At 35.8% G+C, this 23356-nt stretch overlaps 1 protein-coding gene across 11 annotated transcripts in view; it reads left to right on the forward strand.

Annotated features, from left to right (window-relative positions):
- Nucleotides 1–23356, forward strand: part of ARAP2 (ArfGAP with RhoGAP domain, ankyrin repeat and PH domain 2) — a 115636-nt gene that overhangs the window by 41756 nt on the left and 50524 nt on the right. For all 11 annotated transcript variants that reach the window (XR_014945462.1, XR_014945463.1, XM_015862517.3 and 8 more), the window contains 6 exons: nucleotides 11118–11233; nucleotides 12467–12666; nucleotides 13364–13449; nucleotides 14000–14182; nucleotides 15645–15819; nucleotides 19240–19374. Coding sequence is in view for 9 of the 11 variants with exons in the window: in XM_015862517.3 (XP_015718003.2) it covers nucleotides 11118–11233; nucleotides 12467–12666; nucleotides 13364–13449; nucleotides 14000–14182; nucleotides 15645–15819; nucleotides 19240–19374 (895 nt within the window). In the remaining 2 variants the exon portion in view is untranslated. The remainder of the gene's footprint in view (nucleotides 1–11117; nucleotides 11234–12466; nucleotides 12667–13363; nucleotides 13450–13999; nucleotides 14183–15644; nucleotides 15820–19239; nucleotides 19375–23356) is intronic.

The raw sequence follows: 23356 nt of genomic DNA on the forward strand, positions 1-23356 counted from the left end.
GTCATAATCTGGTCCCTCCAGGTTTTTGACTAGCAGCAATGGAAAGCTTCTGCTTTAAGCTGTTTTCTAGAAAATGTCTGTACCTCTGCAGGCATGTTCTTCAAAGTATAAGTACATGTGTTCACATACTCAAAATACTGTTCTTCTGCTAATAAATGCTTGCTAACATTTATTTATTTATTTGTAAGTCAGAAAAATTGCCTTTCTTTTTCTTCAGAGATATCAAAAGTATCTGAACTTGAAATTTTAAGTAAATCTGAACTTGGATAGGTTTTAACATTTCGTGTTTTTGAAGCATGTGAGAATTTATACCATCTGGTCAAAAGCTTTTGTGTGGACTTATGCTTTGCTTAGTTATTTTTTGTCTTAAACCAAAGATCGTAATGTCGATTGTTAAAGTACAACTTTTCACTTAATGGCTGTGTGAGCAGCAGATGCTTAAAATCTCCCTAGCAGGAAAGAGTCCTTATAACTCAATCCAGAGCTTTCCATATTTTATTGAAGTGCTTCTAAATAAAGCTTTTTCTCTGTGTCTTTTCTTGCAATTTGCATCATTTTACAGGTTCATTCAGTTTGGTTGGATCAGAAATCTGAGCCGTCAGTTTTATTAACATTAGCAGGGAAATCCAGCAGTGATCCAGCTATGATAAAATGAGGTATATTTGTAATTCACAGGGATTCATGGGGATATAGCTACAAACTTTTTTCCTTTAAAATTTGGAAATGCCCTTCACAGTTGATCCTATTTAGGTGGTACTTTAAAAAGTTTTGAAACTTTATATTTGTCCATAAATATTTTTTAATTCTATAAACTGGAGATTAATTTCATTAGAGAAGGTTAGAAAGGCTTTCGAAAACTTTGAGTCCATTAGGAAAATCACAGTTCAATCAAGAAATGTTCCCACTTCTGCTAGTATTAATTAAAGCAGGAATTATACATTATTTTTACTCATGGTCTGTGATTTCAGAGAGATACATTTTATTTTGAAAAAGAGGACTCCACTGTATTTGTTTAAAATGTAATTGTGCTTTTTTGTTGTTGTTGTTGTTGTTGTTGTTTTATTGTTTTGTGCAGGGATGACTTATTACCTTTATATTTGTTCTTGATCAGTACAAAACTCACAACTGATTGGTGATACTTTTTATTATTCAGTATCATAGAAGTTGATCTCCTCAAATAAATTTGAAGGAAAACAGGAACCCAGTTGTTCAGAGATTTTTCTTGGTTCACCGGGGAAATTTTTGCTGGAAGGAATATAATGCCTGTTTTCTCTATTGTCCAGTGGCAACTGTGTGGAAATCTATAAAGAGGGTAATCAATTTTTCACTGTTCCAGCTTTTAAAACATCACAGAAATGTTCACAGTCTGTCCGTTCTTTAGAAGCTCAAACACTTTGTTAGCAGTTACCTGGACTGTGAATACATAACAAGATCTTTGGTGGATGTATAAAGCTTCACAAAAGAATTATAAAGATGTGAATTCAGAAACCTGTAACTGTACATGATCTAAAACATACAGACCTTTGTGGTCTCCAGAGAACAGTCCTGATAAATCTTCCACAAAGGTTTTCTGTTGAGAATCACTTTTAAAGAAGAGTCCAGATGGCTACTTAAAATTTTATTAGTAATAAAGATGTTTAAAAATGTCCTTGTGTCAACAGGCAGTCAGTGCTCTGGGGAAGTGTTTAAAACTGTGCGAGATTTTTGAGATGGTGGTTACAGGGATACCTGTTTCAGCTATACAAACAAAAAATATGAGAGACAGGTGGTTAAGCTATAAAAGTGAAGAAAATTGAGCCTTTTCCAAGTAATAATAGGCTTTGCTTATGCTAAACTGGCATCCCTGTGGGGTGAAAAATGTGTGAAGCAAATAGTAAGAAATGAAATTTGAAATGGGATGGGTTTTCCTGTGTTAGGAATTGTACATCATAAGGAACATGGTTTTCTTTGCTAATGGGAGACAAGGAGATTGTGCTGTTGTAAGTGGCCACTGGGATAAGACTAGAGTTGAAAGCCTTGAAGAGAGCCAGCTCTTGCTTATGGCAGGCTTTTAATTTTATATATGCGCTTGTTTAGCTGTGGTATCTTTATGTCAGCTTGTGAAATTTATATAAGCAGTAGAAGTAAAGCTGAGAGCACTCCTCAGCTAATGGGGTGCTGATTCCACATCAGCCTTCACAATGAGGAGGAGCACTGCTGGAAAGGACTTGGTGTAATTGGTCATACTGGGTCTTTGTCAGCTTTTACATGGAGATCAGGGCTGGCAAATATGAGAGCTATTTGGTCTGTCTGTGTATTTAGGAAGGTGACAAGTTATTGTGTGCAGTGATAATCAGTTTGCTTTTGATGCTTGGTTTCTGTCCTGTGTGCCTAAGATGTGACTCTGTCCCTTTCCTAGTACACTGAATGGCAAGCCATAGCAAGCACATAAATACAGTCATGCTTTCTGCATCTCAGCTCAACACTGAACCACAGAATAGTTGAATTTGTTCCTTTCTGTGTTTTTCCTAAGCAGTAATGCAAGTGGCTGTGGTACCTTTAAGTCATGAACTCTACCTTCCAGTAATAACTTTCAATTGTCTTGTGTCAAAATAATACAACTGTACTTAAAATTTAATTGCATACATTGATGCAACAGCTCACAGAAATGGTTTCAGAAGTGACAAAAAGGTTATTGGTCTGTCACTAAATTGCATACATACAGATTATTTGTAGTGCTGTGGGATGGGTATTTTTTTTTTCTCCTAATTCTCCTTCAGCATTTTTCAGCACTGGTGGGAAATCTGTGAATGTTTTGGAATTAGTTTCTGCTTCCTCTCCATTTTCATAATCTTGTCTCATTTTTGAGGACTAAGAATTTAGAGCTTTTCTTTTTTTTTTTTTTTTTTTTTTTTTTTTTTACAATTTTATGGATGGCTGTTGAATTTGAACATCTTTGTTGGTTGTGTCATATTATTTCACAGTGAGCTCACACTAAAGACTTTATGGAAGCAGAAAGCAAAGGTGATAAGAAATTTAGTGTCTGTGTCCTCCGCACTGTCTTGTATTATCTAAATTTTGTAAAGATTTGAGATCGTTGGTAACTGCTATTAACTTGAATTTGATTAAAGACAAGAATGTATCTAACGGAAAAAGTTATTCAGGGTTAGATAAGGAGATGTGCTTCCATGATTATATAAATGTAATTGAGGATTTCTGAGCTGAAAACCCGTGAAAATTCTAACAGTCTGTGCGTAGTAACATTACCATGATTACAGATTTGTGCACCCACTCTAAAAGTGAGAAAAATGGGCTTGTATCTAAAGCCTTATTTCATCCAGTTATATCTATATAATTATTGTGTAATGGATGCCATAACATGTTGTTTTCTTTCATGAGATTATCACTCAGATATAGGTTGTTTACTTAACCATTTGATCATTTTTATTTCACCTCTGCTATTTTATTGAATACTGTTGAAAAGTGACTTAAAGAATCTTTCACCAGTAAAGGTGATGTAATTAATAATTATTTTTTCTTAGCTATTTGAAGAACAATGGTAAACTTATTTTTCATCAGTTTCTTATAGATAATGGAACATGATTGTCTTTCATATGAACACAGTTCTGAGAAACAGAGTAAATGATTCAAGAACCCATATATTTTGGATTCCCTTTTTTTTTTTCCTGGAGCAGAATAGTTTTATGTTTTGTATTCATAGGTCTCAGTGGAAGCTCCAGTTGCTTGTCAGTTCAGCAAATCAAACCCTAGAGCATGAAGTCAGGTACTAAGAAATGAAAAATGTACGGTGAAATGACTGAATGCTAATACTTTTGATTTACAGTGAGCAGAAATAGGCAAAGATAAGAGCTAACTCTTCAGGATAGTATTCAGTCGCATTAATTATATCTGTCTATTTTTTATTATTTATTTATTTATTTATTTATTGTAGGCTGTATGGGAAGACAGCTTTCATCTTCACATGTCCTAGATCCATCCCATACATCAATCACTGCACAGGCTGATAATGCATAATCAAGTGATTTAATATTGTATTGATACTGTAAAACTCAGATATTTAGCTGCCAAAGTGAGAATTCTGAATTACTTTTGTAATAAGAGGATAAATATGTGTAACTTGAATGAAAATGGGAGGACCACTGGATGGATAAAAAATTGGTTGAAAGGCTGCAGACAGAGGGTGGTGATCAATGGTTCTATCTCCAGGTGGAGGCCAGTAACGAGCGATGTCCCCCCAGGAATCTGTCTTGGGACCAGTGCTCTTTAACATCTTCATAAATGACATCGATAATGGAATTGAGTGCACCTTCAGCAAGTTTGCTGATGACACTAAGCTGAATGCTGTGGTTGACACAGAGGAAGGAAGGGATGCCATTCAGAGAGACCTTGACAGATTTGAAAGGTGGGCCTGGGTGAACTTAACGAGATTCAACATGGCAAAGTGCAAGGTGTCCATGTGTGGAGCCCTCAGTACAAGAAAGACATAGAGCTGTTGGAAAGGGTCCAGAGGAGGGTGAGGAAGATGATCAGGGGGCTGGAGCACCTCCCCTATGAAGACAGGCTGAGGGAGCTGGGCTTGTTCAGCCTGAAGAAAAGAAGGCTGTGGGGTGACCTCATTGCAGCCTTTCAGTATCTGAAGGGAACCTATGATCAGGAGGGGAGTAAACTCTTTGAAAGGGCCGATAATAGTAGTACAAGGGGAAATGGTTTTAAGTTGAAAGAAGGAAGATTTAGGTTGGATGTTAGGAGGAAGTTCTTAACTAGGAGAGTGGTGAGGTCCTGGAATGGGCTGCCCGGGGAGGTTGTGGATGCCCTGTCCCTGGAGGTGTTCAAGACCAGGTTGGACAGGACCCTGGGCAACCTGATCTAGTAAACATGGACGTTTGGTGGCCCTGCCAGGCAGGGGGATTTGAGCTTCATGATCTTTGAGGTCCCTTCCAACCCAGGTCATTCTGTGATTCTGTGAAAAGTTGCATCTAGGAGTGTAGCTAGCTCAACATGTTATTCAGGAAGAAGTTTTTGAACGTAATCTCTCAATAGTTTCTACTTAAGTACTGGATTACATCATAGTTCCATCTCAAAATATATATACTATATTTCTTTATAGTGTAATGAAAGTAGCGTATCCAGTACACTTCACTGCAAACGAACCTACAGTGCATGGCACTCACTAGAGCTAACCTGAAGTGTCCTTTCTCACTCTCACCATTTGCTTTCTTCTTGTTTTTTACCCTCTCAAATTACTGATGTCAGGTCATTGTTACAAAATGATTCAGGCTCTGATTTCAAAAACATTTTCAGATTGTTCTATTATGGGACAGGAATTTTACTTAGTTAAGAACATAAAATTGATATCATAATGGATGTGCACAAAGCTACAGAATCTTTCTCATCAGGACTCAGGTCGGTAAACTTCAAGTTCTTTAAACATCATTTTCTTATTTGTATAATTATATACTGTATGCTTCGTTGAGGTTTTATTTTGAGACCTCATTAAGAAGACTATAAAAGAGTGCATCTGTATTTACTCATTGCAGTTTTGATTCCAGCCCATGATGTTTAAATATCATCTAAAATTTATGTTTAAAGATTTTTTTCCTATGTTAAGGGACGTAATTTTCTAAAGATTTGAAAAGCCAGATGACAGGTAAATGGGGTCGCTAAGTGTGGTTTAAAAGTAGGGGAGATCAATATTAATTCATGGAGAGAAGCATTAATATCATCAAAGCAGTTTCTGTGCTACTAGTCACTGATTCTCAGGTTCTGATAATTATTTATATCTTAATTTTCTTATTAAAATGGAAACTTTTTTCTCACCTGGTGGAGAAATTAGCCTTCCTTACAAGCTAGAATGGGTGAACTCTGTACTTCCAATTAAAGGAGAGAGGGAAGAAAGCTGATTGCTTTATCTGAAGGATTCTAGTTCTTTGCTTTTAATCTCTGTGGAATAATTTGACTTTTTGAAGTGAATCAAGTGCCATAGGTCTAGAATGAAGGATAAGTCTAAATCGTGTTAAATTATTAGAGGACTTCTCAGGTCATTCAGAAATAAATCTTAGTTTAATTGTCACAAACATTGTAGTTGCTTCCTCAAAGCAAACCTGAAGACCTCTTGCATATATCAAGAATAGGTTAAAGGAAATGTACAGGGTCACGATTTGAAACTCCTATCAAAGTCACAGTGATTAAATGTCAAAATCTGCTGTGTATAAAGGTACAACTGCAGATATGGGTGGGCCTTTTAAAAACAGGAAGTAGGATAGTAGAAAATATTGTTTAAAAGAAGAGTGCATAAATAAACACATATACACATAAATATGAAGTGTATTTCTCTTGTAGCATTATACTGCATTTCCTACTGTTAACGGTGTCATAGGCATACATGTGTGTGCATACCACATCCTATCCCACAGAGTAATGTACAGTCCCAAGGTCTAACAACCAAAGACAACAACAACAAAAAACAAGGACAGTGATCTCACTGAAAGAAAATTGCTGTGTACTGAGGACACTCAGTTTCCAGAAGTGGGGTATTTTCAGTATACACTAAAGAGTTCTGTACTTCATTACATTTACTGTATTACATACATACACGCATATATATATATATCAAAATCATGGCAGCAGTTTTCCTGTGCTGTGCTGTTGCTTCTATCCCTTTAATCCTCTAGCAAAAACCTGAGATGAAAATGTGTTGTGATATTTCTGATGTGAAAATATTATAGTTAACCTTTAAAATAAAACTTGTAGTTATTTCGAAGGACTTTTATGTGAAAAGAAAGGGTAAACGTGTAATTATGCTGATTGTTTATTTGCAGTTTTCATTTTGTTTGCTTGTTTTGTTTTGTGACGTTTTACCATAGACAGTGCTTATTTCACTTTAGTCAACTTGTAGACTGTGCAAATATTACATTTTTACAAGCCTGAGCACTCAAAGACAGGAATACAATTGCTAAAATGTAAAAGGCAAGGAACACAAACAGCAGCTCTAGATCTTCTGTGTTTGGATGAATTCAGACTTAACCATTTTAGATAACAAGCATGCCAGACCAAGTTTTACTTATGCAAAAGTGACTGGATGGGAACAAAAATGATCAAATTTTATACTTTCTGGGAAGAAGACTGGTGCATTTATAGAGAAAACCTGTTCTTTGAGAGCCGGACTAGTAACCCCCTGATCCCACATTTGTGTTATCGTTTCATAAGATAAGGCTTGTTTTTTTTAAGACAGCATACCAGAAGTTTTAAGTGTTCAGGAACTCTGAGAATTAACCATGTTTTAGATTTAGTTGTGTGATTTTATTCATAAATGTGGCTAATCTTTCATTATCCTCAGTGTATATTTCTGGGCCTGTAAAATGGAACTGGTGATATAGTAGAAAAATAGGTTAATTTTGAAGCTTCTTGAATCTCATCCAGAAAGAATCAAAGAAATGTTAATAAAGCCTCCTACTAATTTTTTCTATAAAAAGTGTAGATTTTGCCTATGAAAAGATACTAGATAACAGAAAGTTGTTTAGCTCATTGCTGTGCAGTTTATATATGTGCTTTAAATGTATTCTAATAAATTAGGTTATATATTTCTGTAGTTTAGGTTCAACTAGATTTTTATAGATTCTGTGTATTTCAAACAAGGAAGATAATGACAACAGGACTTGCATGTTATAATCGTTTATCCTTCAGATAGGAACAACATCTTATCAGAAAGCCAGTACTTTCCACATATTTGGCTACATTCAATGTTAATATTTTTAGCATGTAGTTTATTGTGCTGTTTAGTGAGTACCTTTGATCTATGATTATTTCTAAAAAGAAATTTTTATGGAAACTCTTGTAGTTTTTTCAATCTCTGCTCAAACATATTGAGACCTATCTTAAACGTCTTCATCTATTCTATGCGTATTTAAAAAAGGAAAGTTTCCTCTGTATTTTTTGAATCATAAACTTCTCGTTGTTTGTCAGAAAGTCTTACACAGTTGAATCTTTCTGGAACAATGAGCTTTCAGTGTGTAGGAGTGAAACAATTCGTATTCCAAAAAGATGCAGCTTGGTCTTGCTGCCAGTACATTTTGTATAGTGCTTGAATGGCCCTATTGTCCTCCTGTGCACTCAGAATGAATGAATTTATCTTTCGAAGTGGAGCAGTTCTTTCTTCCCTATACCAATTCCCACTTCTGTGTACGAAGGAGAGAACAAGACTATGCTCTTGAAAGCATATAATTCTGAACCGTGAAAAGTAGATTCCAGTGTACCTGTCACTCACCAAGCTTGGTTTAAGCCAAGTGGATAGTTACCAAAAAGAGTTTGTTTACACCATTACAGAAATAACTTCACTTTAATGTACAGATGAAATTGGTTCATTTTCCACCACATTCAGTTCTGAAAAATCACATTCCTCATTTCTAATTTCTTAACCTTTCCAACATTTCTCTTGCTGCAGTTCAGTTCTTAAACAGTCACAGAATTTAAAACTTGAGAATAGTTATTTTCAGTGGGATTTTTTTTACTTACTTGGGAGGGTTTTGGAGGGTTTTTTTGTGAGGGTTGGTGTGCCTCCTAAGAGATTTTAAACTCAATGTGTATTTCTGAGTTATTGTGAAGTTCTGTGTACTTGGGTTTAAGAACAACAAACTTTGCTGTTTGAGTAGTTGCTGTAATTACAGCAAATGTGTGTGTGAGTTCTAATGCCTACAGAGTGCTTCCTTTTTGCTTGAAGGGTGCTGCTGGGTGTAGCTGTCTGAATGAACAACAAGTGGGCTGCCCAAAAGCCAGAAGGACTGGGATGGCAGCGACAGCTGGGGTATTGAGCAGAATGGGTTGCTTCTGCTTCTCTATCTTCACAATTGCAGCTTTGCATAGGACATTGAAAAGAGCTTGAAATAGAATAGGTTGTAGGAAATACGGGATAGAGATTTTCAGTATGGTATAGTAAGAAATAAGTAGATAAGTAAAGTTTACCTACTTTCTCCAACAGCGAAATTCAGTTTCTCAAAAAGAAATACTTTTTTTTCCCCCTATGATTGACATTTTGGAAATTTATGAAGTATGCTGTGGAGGCCTTAAAGCATGCATTTGTTTAAATTCCTTGAGGATGTGGCTGTCAATGGCTATTAAGTGTGATTTCTTGACTGTAGCTAATTGTTCATGGGTTTTCTGAGCTGGAAGTCCCTAGATTGCTGGAAGCTTATTTGGGAAGATGAGGATGTACCTTCTTTTATTTACATTCTTTTTATGACTGTTGCTAGTGCCAGAACTTTTGATCTGGCTAAATATGGTAGTTCTTATTTCAGTCATCTTTCCTCCATCTTTTTTTGGTTTGTTTGTTTGTTTGTTTTTCTTGCTGGTCATGTCTGAATGCTTCATTGCTGCAGTGCATGCTGTCAAGTTCATGCTCCAAAACAGATTATTCTGCCTAGTCTTTTCCCATAGAACCAAGTCTTTGAGGATGAATTAGAGACTGTGTAGGCTTCACAAGGCTCTCTGTTCTCTTCTAAAGCAGCTATGTCAGCATCAAAACCATTGTTTTAAAGAAAAACTGCAGGAGAAAGGAATGGAAGATCAGAGGGAAGAATAAAGATATGTTTGTTGCAGGATATGAGAGTAAAGGAAAGAAATATCTAAGAAATGACTATGTGAAGAGTGGTTAATCCTGAGTACTTACTGACAAGTTATTACTTTTTATATATTTTTATGCTGAAATGCATGAACTCTTATTTGTATCTTCTGTTAGATTTAGCCTTTCCAGTCATGGCTAAAGGCAATATTTTTTATTTGCTCTTCCTTGAAATAGTTGAATGAAGTGAAAAGAGTTTTTTGACGTGTACTCTCTGTGTAAGCTTTAATGCCGTTATGAACTTTGAAAATCTCATGAAAGGAAAATTGCTGGTGATGTCTGCTTCGGTAAATTTTTACTAGAAAAACAGCTACTTCACAGGCAGGTATCTCTGCTGAAGCTAATCCCCTCCATTACTCGGGCGTTTTTTTTTTTTCGGGTCACACTCAGCTACATGTTATATGAGAAGTAACAAAGTGAGCATGTTGCAGATGGTGAGGGCTTGAGTGAGGTAGCTCCTGGTTTTGTTTCTGATGTAATTAATGTATCCAGGAATTACACTAGTATTCCCAGAAACCACAGAAGGTTGAGGTTGAAAGGGGAATTCTGGAGGTCCACTCCCATCACCCTTCCCCTGACAGGTCCACTTGAATCCTTTGAGGTTGCCCAGAATCCAAGTCCTGGTTTCTCCTCAAGATCTCCGAAGTGGAGACCTCTCAATATCTCTGGGCAGCCCATGCCAGTGCTTAGCCACCCACGCAGTACAGAAGTGCTACCTGATGGTCGGAAGAAAACTCCTCTGTGTTCCCCTTGCCTCTTGTGAATTACATGTGAGATGACTGCTATTAGATGACCTTGTAAATTAGTTTCAGAAGGAAATACCAAAGTTTTCCAAAATAGTTCAGAAATATGTTAATATAGTTCAAAAATGTGTCCATTTAAGAGAGGCTGTGATTTCCTGACTGCGTTACTTCAAGACTGATCTTTATTTTGTTTTGTTTCACAGTGGAAAAAGTGACTGGTTTAAACTAAACATGCTTAGTATTTCTAAGAGTTAGACCACTAGTAAATCCTAGTCCGTTTAATTTGTTGTACAGAACTTTTTTCAAAGACATGATTGAGATGCTTAATTCATGTAATAAATCAGAAGCATGAGCAGTGAAGATTTGTAATCAATTCTCTTAAAATCAGTCTATTTCAAAGCAGACTGCTGTCAGTGAAAAGGACTTAGTTCTATAAAAATTATCTGGCCACGGAAGTACTATTTAAGACAGATTCTTCCATTTCCATCAGCAACTTCTTGTAGCCATTTAAATTTTTTTCTTTATTAATAGCTGCAGTGCGTTTCTTACAATCAACCAAAGTCATTTTAGTAACTAGAAGGATAATGCTTGACTGTAATTTCATATAGACTTTTTTATCCCCTAATGAATTAGGAGGAGTCCTGCATGCTGTGGCCAAAAATTATATCGCTGTTGTTGGATTTTTGGACTTTGTTGATTTAGTTGTTCTGTATGTTTGCTATTGAATAATAACCACTCAAACTTTATTACCTTTTCCTTAGGACTTTAAGACAGGATTTGGTATCACCTTAATCCCTATGAATGTGGCAAATGTGAAACAAGTGGATCGGGCTGCAAAACAATCTTTTGAAATTATTACTCCTTATAAAAGCTTCAGGTGAGATCTTCAATATTAATAACAGCAATATTTTATATTAAGTTATATAACTAATGCTATTAATATTATTAAAGTACAAAATATATAGAAAATTTGCTGAAAAATGTTACTTCATGTGGTACTAACATAACCCAGTTAATGAAAGGGTAACATTTTTATTAAAAATGCTTGCCTTTTCTTTTTCTCACCACTTTTTAACTTTTAGTTTCATCTTTTGCCTCCCTAACTAGACATCCAGTGTTCACAAATGAGTATTTTTGTCGCCATTTTTTTTTTGTTTGTTTGTTTTATGCTAAGGCAGAAGAAAATAAAAACTCCTTCATCTTTATGATAAGCTACAGTAGTGAAATCCTTCTGCATTCATCTAATATTAAGGATTTTATTTTTAAAGGAAAGAATTGAGTATGTACTATCCTTCATAAAAATCTTCTGTTGAAATCAGTAGAAAACTTTCCTTTTGTTGATGCTGTGACTTGCAATGATTTTTTTAAGAGAATAGAAGTATATAATAAAATAAAACTTTTTTTTTCCTTAAGTGTGGTAGTTTTTCTTTAGTGAAATTTTAGTAATGCAAGAGCAGAAGAAATTGCTATGTTCTCTGTGTATATGTTCTCAAGTGTTAACCTTGAGAAAGGTGGCTGAATTGCAGACAGTGTTCTTTCATTCTCAGTGGCCTAGAGAACAAGTAAGTTAGTCTTGATCAATGATTTGTGTCTGTGGTATGTTTGTAGGATAAGTAGATCTTTGACTTTCTCCTACCCATCACCATATTAATGGTCACTTATTATTATTTCTATTTTGCAAAACAGATCAATTTAAAAGGAAGGCAATTTTTTTCTATTAGGTAATGTCTGCTCTTATTCTTTAGTAACTTATTAAGTTTGTTGTGGTTGTTTTATGCTTTTTTTTTTTTTTTTGAAAAAAATCAGGCTATACTGGTTATGTTGACCTTTTTTTTATTAAACTATGTTGAAAGTAACTCAGAAATATAACAAATGTTATAAAAGCTGTGTAGCTCATGCTAGCAGTGTTTTAATTGATAACAAAACAAAGACTGAGGAAAATTTCATTGGTGAAAATAAAAAATAATTTCTATTTATACACATGTAGTGGAATTTTATTTTTTTTTTAACAGAGATTTCAGATATAAATGTAAGAAATAAGAAACTACAGGTTCTGTTTAATTGGGCTTTAAAGTAAAGATCAATAATGCAGGAAAGTCAATTGTTTCAGCTTTACAGCAGAATCGGAAAGAGAGAAACAAGACTGGATTGAAGCACTGCAGCAATCGATAGCAGAAACTCTGTCTGATTATGAAGTAGCTGAGAAGATTTGGTTCAATGAATCCAACAGAAGCTGTGCTGACTGTAAAGCTCCCAATCCTGATTGGGCATCCATCAATCTCTGTGTTGTCATTTGTAAGAAGTGTGCAGGTAGAGTAATTAATGAGAGTCTGTGTGGGTTCTACAAAATGTCATATTTGCATATCTGTTTATGTCCTTGAATTGGCTTTTTTTATTTTTGAGGTGCCAATCCTTTGGAAGTTTTGACAAACAAAAAAATGAATATAACTTTTTTTAATATCAAGTACATTCTTATTCTAAAACACTTTCATGCAAAAATGATGGTTTGTAAGGTGTTTGGTTTCCACAGATGAATAATCCTCCACAATTAGTAGAAATCAAGACACACTAGCATTTCCTGGTAAATGGTTTGCTTTTGCATTGCTGCATTCTAAAAGATAACAATTTGCAGTGCATAAATTTGTAGTATTACATCAGGCCCTATTTTACTGACAATAAGGAAAGCATTTTTGGATACCACAAAAAATCTGATTCTGTCATGTTTTGTATTTAAATGTGTAACTCTAGGTCTTGTTTCCAAAACAAACTTTTCCAACTATTCTATGTGAAAAATCCTTTGTTTGTTAATTATAATCAAACATACAAAATTTGTATTTCAAAGATTTTTTTTTTTTTTTTGCTTTTATATTTTGACATGTATATAAATTGTTAAAAATCATGAATAGTTCTGTTTCCATTAAATAAATATATATATTTTTTAAGCTCAGGAGTAGAGTTAACTTGGTTTAAGTGTTCTAGTTAAGTAAAAATGCTGTTGTATTTGTAGGACAGCACCGATCTTTAGGACCAAGAGATTCAAAGGTCAGAAGTTTAAAAATGGATGCCAGCATTTGGAGCAATGAACTAATTGAGGTATGTTGGCTTATTCTAACTCTTTCTTACATCTTGAAAGGAATCAAGTGAATAAGAGTTTTTCACTTTACTTACAAGAAGTTTTAAGACATAGCTGTTTTAATAACTGTCTGGATCAAGCACCTAGTTTTGGGAATGAGAAAAGTAACAGAGATGGTTCTGAAGAGTTGTCACGATGCACGATATTGGTTTAGGAAGAAGGGAAATTCGCTACGTGTTTGGACTGTTTAGAAGTGGTGCTGTTAGAAAGGGTTGAGTCATTGGTATTTTCTTTAAAAGAAATGCTAGTCTTCTCTAACCTTCTACTGGCATTTTCTAATATTTATTGAAGCACTGTAACTGATTGGCTTTGTGAAGTGTAGTAGCTATTGCTGGAAAATTATGATATGGGCTTTATTACTAATTTATAGATGAACATAGTAACTGGGAAAGGCTCCCATTTAATCTTCTGCAGGCAATTTGCTCTTCTTCAATTTTTTCCTTCATTTAAAGCAGCTGAAAACTATTTAGAGTCATTCATAATATTTGTTTTCTCTTTAACTTCATTCAGCTCTTTATCGTCATTGGGAATAAGAGAGCGAACAGTTTTTGGGCAGGAAATCTTCCTCCAGAAGAAGAGTTGCACATGGATGCCCCTGCAGAGAAAAGGATTGTATTCATTACACAAAAATACAAAGAGGGAAAATTCAGGAAAGCACCTTTTCCCTACAAAACCAAAGAACAATTGAATAAGGTAACATCAGAATGAATTAGCTCTTACCATAACTCTGTACTGAATTGTATCTGCGTGTGTTTTAGTCATTCTGTTAAACTGCTGAGAAAACAAATTCAAAATCCTGAGGGATAAGCTCTTCAGAGTTGAATAAATCCTACTAGGGAAGCCTTTGCAGGAATCATTCCATCACTTCTTACTTTTCCAGTTGGTTTTAAAAGATTATGGTACCTATGTTGTACCTGTAATAAGTACTCCAGAGTGATCAACAGACACATCTTTTTTTTTTTTTTTTTTTTTCTTTTTCTTTTTTTTTTTTTTTTTCCCCAATGCACACTTCAATGATGAAAATTCCCACTTCAGTTCTTTAGGTTCCTTCTTAATGTTTTTTAATGTATTATATGTCAGATATCTATCATTCCAATACATTAGATGATTCGGTGTTATCAGCAGTAGCTCATGCATGCTTTCGTAGTGGCTTGTAGTTAACTGGAAATGAAATAAGCTAAAATTAATGAAATGATGAAAAACGTGAGTTCTGATGTTTGCTTTTGCACAAATAATACAACTAAATTGCCTATGGTTATAAAGTGGAAAATGCTAATTATCACTTCTGCACAGCTTTTTGTCCATTTGACTGACTTGTACTATCTCCTGATTTCAGTCATGACCGCTTAAGGTTTTTGATTATGGAGAAGTTAATAATGCATACATATTACAGAGCTAATTCATTCAATTACATACTAGTGAAACTGTCTCAAAGAATATACAGAGACTGTGGAGAGGTGATGTCATTTGAAGGTAACTGTGCTTTGAACTAGAGAGAGTGGTGAGGCACTGGAACAGGCTACCTTAGTGTTGTGGTTGATGTCCTGTCCTTGGAGACTTTCAAGGCAAGGCTGGATAAGGCCTGGGTGAGTTCCTGTTCATTGCAGGGGAGTTGGACTAGGTGGCCTTCAGAGGTCCCTTCCAACTCTAAGGATTCTATGCTACTATGAACTAGAGCTGTCTCGCATTTTAAATATATATATATATACTGTGGCAAAACAATGTTGGAGTTGTTATATATAGAACAAGTCAAAGCAAAGGTATTTAAAATACTGCCACCTTTGGAAAACATCTAGTCAAAACATATAGCCATCTCTGTATATTTTGAATTTAGGTTTTCTGCATTTCATGGGAATCAGGAATTATTTTTAGACTTTGTGGGGAAATATTTGTCTTTGAAAAATAACACATTTATTATTATTAATTTATTGATAGCAGTTATACAAGACTTTTGTACTGTAACTGCTAACTACCGGAAGTAGAATAGCTCTTTATGGTTTATAAGCTTGATTTATATATAAGCTGATTCCCAATATTTATGGAACTAGAGAATGAAGAGGATCTATATTGAATGTGAATTTGCATGTAAATTACAAGTACTTGTTGCGTATAATTTTCTACTTTAAACCTAATTATTTTCCTTCTATATGATAAGGCCCTGTGTGCTGCTGTAGTTAAGCAAGATGTGCTAGAAACTCTGATGCTGCTTTTCAGTGGGGCTGATGTCATGTGTGCTACTGGTGATCCTGTTTACAGTACTCCATACTTATTAGCCAAGAAAGCTGGACAAAGACTGCAAATGGAATTTCTCTACCATAATAAGTTCTCAGGTAAGATATTTTCTCTTTGTTTTGATCTTCTGCTTCTATATTGACCAAACAGGAAGGGAAAAATTCAAAAGGAGAATGGTGTCAAGTTGAACAATAATGGTAAAGGGGAGAAGGCAGCATAGCATTCATTGTGTTTTAGCAGACAGCGTATGTAAATCGTATATTTAAATCTTTCATTTTACTTGAACATCAACTTCAGTTCTTCAAAAGATGATGATAAATTCTACAATGATTCATGCCCCAATATGCTTATTTATAATACAGCAGAAAAACATAATCTGCTTTGTATTATCAGGCTTTAACAAGAAGAATGGGTACATAGAATTAAGAAAAGAAAAAAAAAAAAGAAGTATTAGAAGTATTAATCAGGCCTTTTTTTTTTTTCTTACAAGTTATTTACATTGATATCTGCCCTTACTGTGCACAGACTTACAACTCTCCTCTTTAGCCAGTACTAGAATCTATCCTAAAAAAACCACCCTCCCTTTTTCAGGTCATAACTGCTGTTATAGCTTGGAGCACGCAGTATACATTGGCCTTGGATGTCAGCAGGTCTGATTTCAGTGACTTTTCCAAACGCTTGAAGTATTCTTGAAATATAGTTCTAATGAATCAGCTTTCGGCACACATAAAATCTTTTTTTTTTTGTATGAATGTGCCTGAAATTCTCTTCTTAAAAGATTTTCCACTACCTGAAGCAGTCTGTTTCTGACTGTTCACACATGGATTTGTACTGGAAAAAATTAGCTATGCTAATCCAGCAGGCACTTTGGACATACTTTTCAATGTCTTGTGCAGCTCTGCAAAGTAGCACTTGGTAGGCTGAACTCTAATTCTTTTTCAGTGGATTTTGCATGGAAAAGACAGAGATGTTTGGTGGAAAATAAACCATATTGTGTTCCAGCTTCTTCTTGGATATCAGAGGGGCTTGGGAAAGCTGAATTTAGATTCTGAGTGATGCCCAGTTTGCTGCTGTATATCTGGTTGCATTCAAAGTATGAACGTTCACAATTACATATTCAAAATGGCACACTGCCCAATTGGCCTTTTAAATGGTCATTTTTAAATGGGCTCTCACAAGGGCTTTCTTGAGGAGTTTGACCATGCCCAGTGAGAACTCCTATGGCTAGATTATTGAGTAGTGTAGTTTATTAAAACAATAGATTCATTTGGATAGCCAGTGATAAATTAACTGTGTGCAAGTATGTGAGGCTAACTGCAAGTATAGGAATAATACAGCCAGCCACAAATGCATTAAATCATGAAAAAGCTGTGTAGAGATTTCTGAGTTTCCTGAGGGAAACTGGTGGCTCTGGGCTGGCTTGGGAAAACAAGATCATAGAATCTGGAACATCTTCCCTATGAAGAAAGGCTAAGTGAACTGGGTCTGTTTAGCCTTGAGAAAAGAAGACTGAGAGGGGTCCTGATCTAGGTCTATAAATATCTGAGGTGTGGGGGGCAAAGTGGTGAGGCAAGACTCTTTTCAGCAGTGTGTGGAGACAGGACAAATGGTGAGAAACTGAGCATAGGAAGTTCCACACAAATGAGCGCAAGAACTTTACGGTGAGGGTGATGGAGCACTGGAACAGGCTGCCCAGGGGGGGCTGTCGTGTCTCCTTCTCTGGAGATACTCAAAACACCTACTTGTGTGACCTGGTGTAGGGAACCTGCTGTGGAAGGGGTTGTACTCAAAGCTCTCTGGAGGTCCCGTCCAATCCCTATGATTCTGTGATTCTGTGAATCATAGAATCTCACCTGTCTCAGTTTAAAACCATTCCCTCCCTGGTCCTACCCACTCTCACAAACAGCCATTGCCCCTCCAACACTCCCTTCAAGTGTTGGAAGGCCACAATAAGGTCTCAATAGAGCCTTCTCTTAACTGAGCTAATAAAGCCCAGTTCCCTCAATCTTTCTTCGTAGGGGAGATGCTCCAGCCCCCAGATCATCTTTGTGGCCCTCCTCTGGTCCCCTCCAACAGCTCTTTGTCTTTCTTGTACTGGGGGCTCCAGGCCTGGACACAGTACTCCAGAAGAGGCCTCACAAAGCCAAGTAGAGGGGGACAGTCACCTCCCTCTCCCTGATGGCCACCCCTCTCCTGATGGAGCCCAGGATATAGGTTGCAAGAGCATACAGCTGGCTCATATACGGCTTCTCATCTGCGAGGACCTCCAAGTCCTTTGCTTCAGGGCTGCTCTGAAGGAGTTCTTCCCTCCATTTGTAATAAATACCTGGGATTGCCCTGGCCAAAGCACAACACCTTGCAGTCAGCCTTGTTGAACCTCATTTGATTCTCATGGGCCCACTTCTCCAGCCTGTCCAAGACCCTCTGGATAGCTTGGCGCTTCTCTTTTCTCCAGTGTATTGACTGTATCACTTTGCTTGGTGTCATCTGCGAACATGCTGAGGGTGCATTTGATTCCGTTGTCTATGCCCTTGATAAAGATACTGAAGAGCACTGGTTCCAAGACCAACCCTTGGGGGCATCAGTTGTGACTAGTATCCACCCAAATAGAACTGCTGATCACAACCCTTTGGCTGCGACCAGCCAACCAGTTCTTAATCCATTGAACAGTACATCTTTCAAATCCATACTTCTCCAATTTAGAGAGAAGTATGTGGTGATGGTCCATGTCAAAGGCTGTGCAGAAGTCCAGGTAGATGACATCAATTGTCCTTCCCCTGACCACCAATACTGTCACTCCATGACTGAAGGCCATCAGATTGGTCAGGCAAAATTTGCCCTTGGTGATGCCATGCTGTCTTGGATCACCTCTTCGTCTTGTACATGCTTTAACATGGTAAAGAGGAGATCTACTCCATGATCTTACCAGGCACAGATGTGAAGATAGTTAATAAGTTCCAATAGTATTCCCATTCCTGCTGGATGATCACAGGGTTTGGCTAGAGTGGGGTTTGGTACCTCCACCTCGCTCTACACTCTGTGTTGTTCCTTTCTTAGGGTACCAGGATTTCCTTTTTGCTAACAATAGGATTTTTGGATCTTATATTGCTTAGGAAACCAACATAGAGCTGGTGTTTGTTATGGCAGAATCCCAGTGATTCTCTGAATTAGTATCTGTTTGTGGTGAACTTCTAGACAAATCCATAAGAGAAAGTTTCCTTCTGTTCAAGTATATTACAGTAAGGGGTGAAATCTAGCATGGTACACTAGGAAACCATATTTAGCTTATGTTGACAAGCAGTGGTAGACAGTGGCAATGTGGTAACTGAAGTAAACTATTTTTGATGAACATGTAAGAATTTTCCTTTAGTTACAAAGATAGAAAAGTTATGATATGCAACTGTTCTGAAGTAAGGATCTTATGAGCAACTCTGTAGTTATGTAGGTACATGGAGAAGCAGTTATAACTGATAGTAGAGGGAGTTCTATATTTTGTTTAAACCATTGTCTTTCAATAGATTTCCCAAGCTATGATGCCAGTTTTGAAAGTGGCTTCTCTGAAGATTCTTCGCATTCCACTTTTCTGTGTGAATTTCTGTACAAAGTTTCTTCTAATTCAACCAAGCTTCTTACAGAGAAGAAATTAAAAGAAGGTATTTCACTTTTACTTTATGCATTTGGATAATACATGAATACGCATGATATAGATTAATTTGGTGTTTTCAACATCTTACATTATTTTTAAAAAGATAAAATGTCTTTGATGTGGCATATCCTCTTTTGATTTCACAGCCTTCTGTCAGATAAAGAAAATCCTGATTGTCTTAATGTCTTTTTTCAGTGGTTGACAGAGGAAGGAAATTTAACTAGTGAATAATTATTCAGTTAACAAAAAATATTGCTAAATAAAAGTATTTACAAATATTTCTCACTTTAATTACACCTGGGAGGATGCTGCTAGCTGACAAAAGTATCTTCCATCTGAAATTATAATATGCCTGAAAAAATCTGAAAAGCATTCTTAAATTTTTAGTAAGTTCAAATGAATAACTGGGGTATAGCTGAAGCCTGCAAATTTCAAAAAGGATTCCAAGTGTAAATGGGCAAATCTATAAAAAAAATCTTAACAGATTAAGCTTTGTGGTTTGGGAATTTGTGCTTTATCATACTAGATATCATCAACAATTATATTCTCATAGGACTATTATTAAGACAGAGTGACAGGTAATTTTCCTTTTAAAATTCCTGTATTTTTCTTCCATCTAAATAAACAAATAATGTCTGTTTTTAAAATATGAGCTGGTTTCTGATTTAAACTTATACCTGAGAAACTTATACCTGGTTAAATGTTTCTGTATGCCAGTATCTGAGCTCTGACGGCTTTATGTTTGTAAGATCCTCATTAGGGATTAGTCACACACACAACTCTCACTTAAATACACTTTTGAAGTATCTATCTGTTATTGTTGGTCCTAATAGTCAAAAGCATTGGCTAGTCATCAGAACTAATTCTCAGTCAAGGTATTCAAACAGTTGTTTGTAAAGATACCAGGGGAGAGCCCTGGGCTGCTGCTGAACAAAAAAAGGACTTTTTTGTGGGTTGCTCTGAAACTGGTCTGAGTTTATTCAGGGAAGAAAGTAATTAACCACTAACTTTTTATATTCACTGCCATGTGAATATATGATTAAATACACATATGTATTATATACATAGGTGGCTCTGAAAGTAGTGCCTCACAGAATCACAGAATGACCTGGGTTGGAAGGGACCTCAAGGATCATGTAGTTCCAACCCCCCTGCCTAGCAGGGACACCAAACATACACCTTTACTAGATCAGGTTGCCCAGGGCCCTGTCCAACCTGGTCTTGCCTCCTATTTATTTTCATGGAAACTACAACAGATACAAAGAACACAATAAAACGATTTGGTGGAGCCAATTCTCAACTACAAAACATTGTTGCTAGGAAAATGTTGCCCTTGCAGTTCATCTTTCATCATGTCAACAGGTGCTGTTTTATTAGCATGGAGTTCAATGAAATATCTTTGCTTCATATGCACTTTTGTGCCAGATACTGTTTTGTCAGACTACTGTCCCTCCTGCCATTTGTTAAATGGCAACAAATTTTAATGGAATTTCATATTGGTGGGAAGGTTCAAGCTCTACTGCCGTATCACCAACATCTGTCTCTGACATCGTTGGCCAGCACAGTAAGATAAGAAGTTACTTTTTTGAGCAGACCTGGTTATACATATGCTTTTATCATTTTAAAAAAATGGCGTGTCTTCAAATATAGTAGCATATTAGAAGTGCAGTTTAAGCCTGTAAGTAGATACAGATTGAAGAGTATCTATAAATGCTCACCGAATGTCTTCTGTTGTGTTTTTGGGGGAGATGCAGTAGGAGTGCATAAGTCAGCATCACTAATAAGATAACTTAAAACATTAAGAAACAATGGAATTTTATCAGTCTTCCATCATATTTTTTTTGGTGGACAAAAATGAAATTGCTTTCAGACCTTGTAGTGTATTTCTTATCAGTTCACTTAGCACTTAGAAGAATATGTGATGAGTTGAAAGGACCTATTTTCCCTCAACTGAGGTTTTGGGCATGAAAACTGTGCTAGTGACCTGTAGACAGATGAGATAGATATGGGTGAAAGGTATGTTTCCCAGCCCAAAACCATTAGCAGGTTTAGTGGACAAATGACAAACAGAGCAGGGGGAAAGATGTAATCATATCATCCTTTTAATAAGGCTAACAACAACTAAAAATTACAGTTTTGAATTAGAAACTGCTCTTATCTGAGGACTCTAATATTCCTCAGCCATGTGTAAGGAGTATAATGCTTTTTTATTTTATTACTTTATCTATTACTTTATCTATTACTTTATCTATTTATTTATTTATTTATTTCCCAGAGCAATTTATATCATAAAACATGCAATCTTTGTCCTTTTTTTTTTTTTTTTTTTTTTTTTTTTTTTTTTTTTTTTTCATTCAAGGGCTGTTTTCTGCTTTTATCGAATTGGCTAACAGGAAATCTGCAATGCGCATATCCCATATTGTTGGGAATATATGTGTGTGTTTCTATATATACATTCATATACATTTTGTATACAAACATAAACTACATATTACTTGAAATTATATTACTTACTATCTTCAAAAAATAGTTTGATGGTTATCATAAAAAATATGTGAGAGAAAAAGTTTGAGTTCTCTCTTTGGCGGTAATCTTCAAATGAGAAATTACCTCCTCCTCTCCTCCTGCTAAAAAAAAAAAAAAAAAAAAAAAAAAAAAAAAGCAGCTGTGATTTGTTGCTAACTGAACTCTAACTGGGCCAGAGAGAGATCACTTGCTCCTAACTGCTGATTAGATTACTTGTCTAAGTTTTTAGGCCCTACAAATAGTAGATTTTTAATTGCAATTTGTTGAAAGAGCTTTCAGGCAGAAGCTTGATCTCCCTAAATATTAGCGCTTTAAGTCCAAAATTTCCTTCTGTGTTACAAATTAACATCTGAGTCAGTTAACAGCCTTGCTTTTGGTGCCAAGTGTTTCTCATCACAGACAAGTTGCAGTTGCTGAGCTGTAACTGCAGAAAGAAACTCAAGAACTCATTGAGAGCTGTGAATTGAACCCAAATTTTATAAAAGCTAGGTACAGCACCTGGAAACACAGTATATTTTTGGGGAAAAAAATATTGATATTAATGCCTGTTGATCAGAAAAAATAAAGATCATTGCTGATATTCTAATGCAATATATCATAAAATAAAGATTAGGGGTTTGATGGTCTCAGTTTAATTTTTCTGCTTCTGTGTTTCAAACAAAAGTTTTAATGGATTTCCCTTAAAAGCCATAGTATTTGAAAGTTATTCTTGAAATTTGTAGTAACTTTTTCAGTGTATAAGCAGTAAGCTGTTTTGTAGAATGGGCATACTCTGGGGTAGGGAATGGAGGAAAATAATCAAACCCTTCAAGTATTATGCTCAGCTCCTGTGATCCTATATGCCTTCAAATACTTTGATGTTATCTATTTTAATATTCAAATGCCTATTTAGATAGAATACAGGTAGAACTAGATAGAAACTAGCATGATATCCAATTAAAAAATAATAAAACAGTATCCAGATACTTCTGAATACCTCTATGACTCATGGAAAATAACATAAAAAATGAATTGGGTGAAATACCAGGCTTGCTCAGCATCTGTGCATTATCACATGTTGAAAGCGCTGAGTAACTAGCATTCTGTAAACTACAGTGTTGCTTAAGTGAATTTAACCTTGCTATGTGCTTGTAAGAATACCAAGAATTGAGATCTCTCACTAATTCCAATATGAACATGCACTCCTGAAACAGCTGTAGCTACCGCATGTCTATGATGTTTCCATATATCTACCCCAGTATCTAGGTATAAAATTTGTATAATGTAACACTTGGGCCTGCAATAGGAGAGAATTGTGTTCAGCTGCAGATGTATCTTGAAAAGGTTGTTCAATTACTTTGTTTCTTCTTCAGTTTGACATCCTACTTTATTTTGGTAGCATATGTTTAGAAAGGTTTCTGACAATGTTAAATAACATAACATCTTTGTTTTCTTCATAGTGTTCAATGGATGTAATTTCTATC

The sequence above is a fragment of the Coturnix japonica genome, chromosome 4 (assembly GCF_054131305.1).
Source record: "Coturnix japonica strain WE chromosome 4, WE-NBRP24, whole genome shotgun sequence".
In the NCBI taxonomy this organism is placed as follows: domain Eukaryota; kingdom Metazoa; phylum Chordata; class Aves; order Galliformes; family Phasianidae; genus Coturnix; species Coturnix japonica.